Genomic DNA, 9,578 nt, shown 5'->3' on the forward strand with positions numbered 1-9,578 from the left:
GCCGACACCTGTCTTTTCCCCTTTGGAATCAAACAACACCCTGGGGAGGTTGTTAGTTTCAGCTGGAGAAGCCATGCAGAAGAGGAAAGTCTCCTCTTCCCACATGGAGCACTAATTTGAATATTCCCCCCAGGTGTCTGTTATGTCTGTTTTAAGAAAGGCGGGGAAGTTCTGTTTATGAATTTCCACAAAATTCAAGTCCAGTGGCTTCTTTCAAGGCCTGCAAAGTTTTATTCAAATGTGAATGCATACTTCTTCAGATACATTGGTGGATTTTTTGTAAGATGTATTTTCTGTTTTGTAGATAGGGAGGCCAGAGTTTCCTTGGTGTTAATTTCCCAGTTAATTTCCTGGCCTGGTGAACTAGCTCTGTCTTGCAGGCCCTCTGGAGTTGTCTAAGGTCTTGGAGGGTCCTGATTTCCTTGCCCCCCATGTTTAACGCTCTTCCCTATTTCCTGTTGCAGACTACCTGGAATGCGGAGAAGAATCTTTGATTAGAGCCCTCATTAAAAGACATGAGACGTTGGTGACGGCAAACCAGAATTTGACAAAGAACTTGTCCACACTGCTGCATAATCTTGAGACAAACCAACATGAATTTGGAACCTTGAAAGAGAAACATGACACCGCAAAAGTTGTAAATGATACCAAGCATGTAGCTTTATGAAACAGGCATCCAACCTGTTATGTTACAGTGAGACCTTATATCAGGGGCCCTCAAGCTTTTTAATTATCTGGGCACCTTTAAAATTCTGATGTATGGTGGTGAGCACAACCACAAAGTGGCTGCCATTAGCAAACCACAAAAATCTCAGGGAGTGAGACTGTGCGTAACTCTGTGAACAAAGTTTGAGTCCAGGGGCACTTTTAAGACCCACCAAGTTTTGTTCTGGGTATAAACTTTTGTGTGCAGGCCCGCTTCCTCAGAGATCTGAAGATACCCAAAATAAAACTTTGTTGGCTTTAAAGGCCCCACTGGACTCAAACTTTGTTTGGCTGCTTCAGACCATCATGGCAACTCCCCTTGAACATAAATCTGATAGTAGTTCTTTAGCATTTCCGGAAGAGGCTTGGTTTAACAGGAGGCTTTTAAAAATGAACATATTGTTTAAACATATTTTCATGCATATGTACAACTTACTTTCAGTCATACAGTGAAGATTCTTAAGCTGTGGGGGCAGCTGCTGCTGAAGCAAATTTTAAAAAATCTGCACATCCAATCAAATCTCCAAAAGCCCATCAGAAACCCTGCTAAACAAAAGCCCCAATGGAACTCACCAGTTTTAAAAAAAATACTGGCAGGTGCCAAGAAAAGTATCTGTGGGCAGGGGTAGTCAACCTGTGGTCTTCCAGATGTTCATGGACTACAATTCCCATGAGCCCCTGCCAGCAAACACTGGCAGGAGCTTATGGCAATTGTAGTCCATGGACATCTGGAGGACCACAGGTTGACTACCCCTGTCTGTGGAGATCCCTGCCTTAGACAGAATCATTGTATCTGCTGAAAATGATAATTCTTAAAGTAGTATCAACAGCATGTAGCAAACTGTACACTGTAACAACTAGGAGTCTAGCTTAGTTGGGCCAGTTGACAAGATCCTGAATTATACAAAACGGCTTCAGGAAGAAGAAGAGTTGTTTTTTCTGCCCTGCTTTTTATTGCCTGAAGGAGTCTCAAAACAGTTTACAATTGCCTTCCCTTTCCTCTCCCCAAAACAGGCACCCTCTGAGGTAGGTGGGACTGAGAGAGCTCTGACAGAACTGCCCTGTGACAACAGCTCTAACAGGATTGTGACTAGCCTAGGATCACCCAGCTGGCTGCATGTGGAGGAGAACATGCTTAAAGCAGAAAGGTGCAAAAAGATGACAGTGGTTTGGCTAGGAATGAATGGGGCTGGCCCTATTATGAAATTCTTATCAGAGCCAGCATACTGGAGTTATTAAGAGTGGCAGATACTCATCTGGGGTGCTGGGTTTGATTCCCCATTCCCTCACGTGCAGCTTGCTGGGTGACCTTGGGCCACTCACTAGATTGCCAGGCCCCCCTGCAGCCACCATTGGGGGTGGGTGGGAGGGGTTAGGGTTGCCGGAGTGAGGTTGGGGAGTTCCTGGAGATTTGGGGATGGAACCTGGGGAGGACAGGAACCTCAGAGGGGTACAATGCTATGGAGTCCACCCTCCAGGGGAATTCTCTTTAGAGCCAGCTTGGTGTAGTGGTTAAGAGCAGCGGCTTCTAATCTGGCGAGCCAGGTTTGATTCCCACTCCTCCTCCCAGCTGGGTGATCTTGGGCTCTCCATAGCACTGATCAAGCTGTTCTGACCGAGCAGTGATATCAGGGTCTCTGAGCCTCACCCACCCCACAGGGTGTCTGTTGTGGGGAGAGGAAAGGGAAGGCGACTGTAAGCCGCTTTGAGATTCCTTCAGGTAGAGAAAAGTGGAGTATAAGAACCAACTCTTCTTCTTCAGTGATATCAGGGCTCTCTGAGCCTCACCCTCCCTCACAGGGTGTCTGTTGTGGGGAGAGGAACGGGAAGGCGATTGGAAGCCGCTTTGACACTCTTTCGGATAGAGAAAAGTGGCATATAAGAACCAACTCTTCTTCTTGTCTGGATATGAGCTGTATTTCCAGGGGATTCCCAGGCCTCACCTGGAGGCTGGCATCCCATTCTCTCAGAACCCAGCCCCACCTACATCACAACGTACCTATTGTGGAGAGAGTAAGGGAAGGAGATTGGAAACTGCTCTGAAACTTCCTTAGAATAGAGAACAGTGGGGTATAAAAACCAACTTTTGTCATCAGCATGAGGGGGTTGTTATTAGGTTTTCTGCCTCAGCTGACACAAGGGGCCAGTTCTATGACCACACCATCACATTTATGAAGGGTTTCTGGATGTACAGTTGTGAGTGAGTTGCTTGTACAGTTGCCAGGTCCATCGTAGCTACAGGTGGAGGGTGAGTTTACCTGATCCGAGTTGGGAAACCCCTGAAGATTTGAGATTGAAGCCTGAAGAGGAATCTCAGTGGGGTACAGTGCTATACTGTTCACCCTCCAAAGCAGCCATTTTCTCCAAGGGAAGGGTAGTCTGGAGATGAGCTGTAATGCCAGGTGATCCCCAGGTCCCATCTGGAGGCTGGCATGCCTAGTAGGTTGTGTGAGGGGTAGGGGTAGGGGTAGGGGTAGGGGTAGGGGTAGGGGTAGGGGTAGGGGTAGGGGTAGGGGTACGGGTAGGGGTAGGGGTAGGGGAGGACAGGAGAATCCCATACAAAAGCTAGATTTCCTCTAGCATCTGTAAACATTCTTTTTAATATTTTAACTTAGATGCTGATTAGCAAACTTTCAGAGCTCCAGTCGAAATGCAGTGCATTACAAGGGAAAAATACACAGCTGGAACAGTACATTAGCCATAAAAAAGGCCACTTCAGAAATCAGGTAGGTGTTTACTGGGGTTTGCCCCCACCCCCTGGTTCCTTCCAGCAGAGTTTCAATCAAAATGGAGTGGGGAGCAAAGAATGCTTTCCACTTAAAGATGTGTCCTTGGCATTTCAACAACCTCCTCTGATTATGGAAGAATATTCTATAAATCAGCCTTCATCATTCCATTGTCATTAGTTAAAAGCAGACGCTGACATTAATTTCCTGTGCTCCTGGCTAAATGGAGTAGTACATAGCTGGGAGGGTGAGGGTTGTCTTTCAGAAAGGCAGATGCCACCTTGCTCAGTGGGGGAAGCCAGTTACAGAAGTTCTTCAGAGAAACCTGGAGGGAGCAAGCAGGGGAGGGGCCCTGGGTGGGCGTGTTCACAGCTATGTTTCCCAACCATATTTTGCATGATCATGCCACTTCTCAATGCCTGAAGAATTCTGTTGTTAAATTACACAGTGGTTCTGTTTGGACAGAAATTGTCAAGATGGAAGCAAGACAAAAATAAAGAGCCAACTGTGTTTACTCTTTTAAATATGTTGCCTGTTCTCTGCTTTTCAAAACAGTTGACTGTGTTGATCGCATCAAATACATCTGGTTGTAAGAACTGCCCCGTCTTTTCATTTCTTTATATCTTTGCAGAAAGAAGAACTAGGCGGGATGTTGTTAGCAATCTCTGACCTAGCGGAGCAGTGCTACATGTGGCATTATGGCCCTTTGAAGGAAATGCCATTGCTTTCCAAGCTGGACATGATCCAAGTAAATACAAATACTGGTGCTGAAATGTTCTTGAAATCTAAACTGTCCAAGATGAATTACAACTTCTTGCTTGTGCTTGTTGCAAGAACGTTGGGTTGCCATCCAAGAGAGCACAGTGGGCAACCAGTGGGTATTTGGGGGATGAGGATATTAAAATTCACTTCTGCCACAAACCTAAGAGTAAAGTCAGCATGTTGGCATGATGTTCTAGGATTCCACCCACAGTATTACCATGGAGATTGGATGGAATCCTAGAGCATTGTGCTGATGTGTTGCTGTCACTTCCAGGTCCACACGGGAAGTGACATCATGGCATTGCCACACTGTCAATTTCAATAGCATTTCCCACTGTATCTCCTTTTGAGGTCTTGGCCCTTATGTAGATAGCGGTCCAAAGAACAGTTGTAGGCATTAAGGATAGAGAGGGCTCTGTGTATCTGGAGAAACCTCCAAGAGTGCAGAACAATATTTTTATTTATTTATTTTTATACTTGTATGCTGCCCTTCCCTGGAGGCTCAGGGCAGCTCACGCATTACTCTGGGAGAATAAGGGGGGAGATTAAAGTGCACTTAGATGAAGCTTTTCATATGGATCTTGGAAGGGGGGCAAGCAGGATTTTGGTATTAGATGTTTAGGCCTCAGCCATATGCCTGGTGGAACAGCTCTGTTTTGCAAGCCCTCTGGAATGACAGGTTCTGCAGGGCTCTGATCTAGCTCTGATCTCTTATCTCTCCCTGAGTCCCAAACTGAGGAAACCCCTTCAAAAGAGGGTTCCTGCAGTCTGTTACAAAGGCAATAGAAATAACACCAGCACTTTCATAGACTTCAGGCACCATTAGCAAGCCTGCATTATATGTAGCCTGTGGGGCCTGAGTTCTTGCCTCACACTACAGTGCCCTCCAAAAAGGATGAGGCATCAGGTGGGACACCTTGTATTTGGCTGCCAGCAGTATACTCTTTTGGATGCGCAGTGCAGCACAACAGGACTCCCAAACCTCAGCTTCCACTTAGGATGCTATGGCAACTTAAAATGGCAACCAAAGTCAGGACAACTTCACAAGTCTTCAAAGGTTGCTATGGGTTCCCATGCCAATCTGGCTGGACCCTAGAATCAAAGGGTTGAATCGAGTGCAAAATTTCCACTTGTGCCAGAGCTCTTGAGCAAGTTAAAACCCAAGAAAAGGAGAGTGTTAAATGCAAGATTACAAGACAGTGGTAAATGCTTGCCCTAAGCCGGACTCGCATTTCTATTTGTGCTCATGCAACATCTTATGCAACCAGTTTCTGGACACCTTCCTGTTCCCATGTCACAGTCCTGCCCCCAGCCATGCAGCTACATATCTATGCAGGATTCCAAGGCTCCAAGAAGCAAGTTTCCTGAAGTCGGATGGGACTACTGTGGGAAGGAGAACGTGAAAAAATCCACAACTATGGGTTCCTTCTGCTGTTAAATGGCAGGATACAACCAAAAGAGCTATCTCCACCAAATTGTTTTGGTTAGCTTCCCACAATCATCTGGTTGGCTACTGGTAGAGATAGACTGCCAGGCAAATGTAGTTTTCACAGTGCCATTGCAAGGTTATTACTGGGATCTTTGCTTCCAATGCTAGACATTTTGTAAATTTATTGTAACACTGTCTTGACAATAGTAAGGAATCTTTCTCTCTCTGTGAACAGGAGTTCATTTTGGAAAAACAGAATATCAGACAGCAAACAATGCAATTGGATGGACCTAAAACATCATCCTGCAGTCTTAAGGAGCGACCTAACAAAAACAAAAAGCGGTCTTGATTCAAGACAAGTGATAAAAGAAGGTTCTGCATGCTGGGATGGCTTAAGCTTTGGAAAATACCATAGATTTTGATGTGCAATGCTGCATGGAAATGTGCAATATTTTTACCTTCTCTTATGAGCAGCTTGGCACAGATGGATCTCAGTCCACTGCCAAAGCTATCATTGTTGGAATTTGCTAGTTTTGTGCTAATTTCCTTTGCAGTTAGTTTGTGAAACAGGAATTTAGCTCACAGCTGATCTTTCTAAGCTTGCCTTGATTGACAAATGCTGGTTTCATCACCTGCATTCTTTCTGTTCCACAATGATTCAGCTGATATCCTAATCTGCATTGCAGTTAGGAGGGCATCCAAAACAAACTAGGAAGTCCATGGCCATACATTATGTGACACCATAAGTAAGACTCTTGTTGTTAACAAACCAGCTTTAAAGCATGGTTTCATATACTGGTTTCGTGTATCCTAACTAGACATAGATAGAGAACTAACATAGTGTAGGGCTCAGAGCGCTACAGATGTCTCTCCAGGTGTCCATGGACTATGAGCTGCTGCCAGCATGTACTTAGAACAGGCTCTCTCAACCGGGCTTTAGTGAAACCCTGGGGTTTCTTGATGGCTCTGGAAGGGTTTCCCAAGTGGAATGGAGTTAGTTAATTTTTAATATATTTTTTAAATTTGTTAAACAGGTCAGGTGATATGACCACATATGGTCATATCAACCTGCCCCCCCTTGGCCAGTGATGTGCCTGGAGGGGGAAGGGGGCATGTACGCAACTATGCTTCTTGACTATACTCTGCACAATCACACCACTTCTGGGGTTTCTCAAAGCTTGAAGAATGTTTCAGGGGTTTTTCAATGGTAAAATAGTTGAAATGGCTGTCTTAAGAGTATTGGAATCTTGGAGATGCACGTTCAAATTAGGGTTGGGTGCTTCAGCACCCGAAGCGACCGTTTGCTCCCGATGCAGCTCCGTGCCTGTGTGTGCGTGGCCACTGGCGCGCTGACTCCTGTGCCTCCCCTCCCCCCGCCATAGCGAGGGGATCATTCCCCCCCCACACACACAGTGCTGGCTGTGTCAGGAGCGAATGGCTGCTTTGGGGGCCAAAGTGCCCAACCCTAGTCAAATCCTCATTCTGCCATGAAAGTTTGATTGGCGACCTTGGGCTGCAAATTCCTGGTTGGGAAATCCTTGACAATATGGTGTCAGAGCCCTGAGAGGGTGGAGTCTGGGGAAGAGGAGGAGCTCAGCATAGATGTGATGTTCTTGTTTTCTCCAGGGGAACTGATCCCCATAATTTGGGATTGGTTGGCAAACCTGGGACTGAACAGGTGCATTGATCCGACTTCCCATTAAGAAACTTTACTTTGTTCAAGGCATGTGCCAGCTCAGTTGTGATTTTATTTTTTGGTATCATAGAGCAGTACTTTGATATATAAACTCTGGCATTCAGAGTGCGGGAATTAGCCTCCATTCCCTGTTTTATTTGTTTGAGGTCTCATTTAAAAGTTACATCAATATGCTTATGTGTCTTCCAACTAGGATTGTGAAATGAAGTTCCAGTGGGTTTGTTGCATAAACTTTATTTATATATTTGCTTTCTTTTGCTGTTATAAAATAAATTATGTAACCTTAATTGCTTTGCTTCTCAAAATTAACTCTTTTGCGAATGCAATGCCTATGCCTCTGGGGCTACTAAAGTACATGAGTCATTCCCAAAATATTGTTTTTGTGAATTGTTAATTTTTGAACAACAGTGCTAACCTTATTTATTCATGTATGGTTACCAATGAAAGAATCTCCTCCCCCTATTTTGCTCTTCCAGTTGCCGTAAAAAGACTGCCTAAGTGCTATTTTAATCTAGAAGATGGGCACTTCAGTTGACATAGGGAGCAATTTTCACTGATTTGTCCGACTCAGACCTTCACTTTCCTTCCTGTTCTGTTCTTGTGAGGTCTCGTGGCAAAAGTCCTGCTGCACTTGGTGTTGGAATTCGTGCTTTGCATCCTTGCATGCACACTCTGAGTCTGAAGTGATGTATGATGGAAGTATTCCATTTTGACAGGTAGCTTTTGACAGTTGTGAGTGTGCGTCTGTGTGAGAGAGAGAGATTAGGCTGAGAGTCTCTGTTCATTTTCAGGTTTATTGGTCAGAAAATGTAAAGTAATCACTACTTCTACACTGTGAAGAACAAATGAAACAATTTAACAACCAGATTGTTAACTTTATGTAAACAAAAGAAAAAGAAAGTGTATCTCTGAGGACCAGATTTTTCCTCAGAGAAAAAGTTACTGTTAAAGATGGTGCTTGACTATTCTCTAGTGCGAAAGTAAACATATTCAGTATTCCCACAGAAGATGATATACCTTATTATTTAAAATAAGAAGAAAATAACTTTGCTGTTGTTACCTGGCAGCTTTAATCTACAATTTTTCTCACTCTGCTGAACAAACGCTGACTGGGAGATTAGTGTAAGTTTGCCAACTTCCACAAAAGATTTCATCATATTTTTCCCAGTTAAGAAGTTGATAGAAATCAAAATCCCAGTGTTACCCTCAATATTTTGTACCATTAAACCCAAGTCTTGGTCCATTGGTGACACTCCTATAGACCGTATATGTACACCCCTCCACACACACACAAATATTGGAAGGCCCTTCATATATACGCTTGTGGTGGATTCAACCCCTTTATTCTCTTTATTATATATCTTAAACCTACGGAATTCTTTATTAAGGCTGTGGTTTCTTTAACCGGATTCCCTTCCACAGCAGTTTTTAAATCCTCCAGAGAGAAGAAAGTCAGTTGGAAGCGAGGCTCTCTCCAGAAAGACTGGCTCTCATGTGTTCTGTCTTTGAGTGAAGACAGTTCAGTCAGCCTTTCTCAGCTTTTTTTACCATTGAGAAACCCCTGAAATATTCTTCAGGTTTCAGAGACCCCAGAAGTGCAGAATATGGTTGGGAAGCACAGCTGTGTACACACCCACCCCACATCCCCTCCCCTTCCCACCCCCTCCAGGCCCATCAGTGGCCATTTTGGGTGAGGGGGTCAACATGACCATATACGGTCATATCAATCAATAAATGTTTAACAAGTTTTTAAAATATATACAAAATTAATAACTCCCATCCATTCAGGAAACCTTTCCAGGGCTGTCACAAAACCCTGGTTGAGAAAGCTGGAAATAAGGAGCGGCAACCCAAAATAATATAATCTTCCTGTATTGAGGAAGGGAGAGAAGAAAGGTTTTATTATTGAGGTCAATGGTAGAACAGGCTTGCTTTTTTTTTGTGGTGAGTTAGTTTTTACAATTGTTACTCTGTTTATAGAAAAAGTTGCCCATTCTATTCTGGTTGTTTTGTATTTAATAAATCTCTTCAACTGTTTTGTGTGGGAGTTTTTCTGCCTAGTGTTTATGTTGTATGTCTAGTGAATAAATCAGGATAGTTTTTTGTCTCCAGGTGTCAGTTAACTGATACACGCCATCCCATATTTGGCTGGGTTACTAGGCCAAAGCTTCACAATATAAAAGCTTCCCATTTCTGAGAAGCTGGTAAGCTTTAATCTTGCTTTAATGTTGTTGTTCTTTGCAGCTTTGGAGACACTTAG

The 9,578-nt window shown here is 44.0% G+C and overlaps 1 protein-coding gene across 2 annotated transcripts in view; it reads left to right on the forward strand.

Moving 5' to 3' along the window:
* Positions 1 to 9,355, forward strand: part of CCDC197 (coiled-coil domain containing 197) — a 28,764-nt gene extending 19,409 nt beyond the window's left edge. For both annotated transcript variants that reach the window (XM_077323554.1, XM_077323555.1), the window contains exons 7-10: positions 465 to 637; positions 3,321 to 3,431; positions 4,063 to 4,179; positions 5,858 to 9,355. In XM_077323554.1, coding sequence (XP_077179669.1) covers positions 465 to 637; positions 3,321 to 3,431; positions 4,063 to 4,179; positions 5,858 to 5,971 — 515 coding nt within the window. In that variant the 3' untranslated portion in view covers positions 5,972 to 9,355. The remainder of the gene's footprint in view (positions 1 to 464; positions 638 to 3,320; positions 3,432 to 4,062; positions 4,180 to 5,857) is intronic.
* Positions 9,356 to 9,578: the final 223 nt, after the last annotated feature.

The sequence above is a fragment of the Paroedura picta genome, chromosome 2, assembly GCF_049243985.1.
Source record: "Paroedura picta isolate Pp20150507F chromosome 2, Ppicta_v3.0, whole genome shotgun sequence".
Lineage (NCBI taxonomy): Eukaryota > Metazoa > Chordata > Lepidosauria > Squamata > Gekkonidae > Paroedura > Paroedura picta.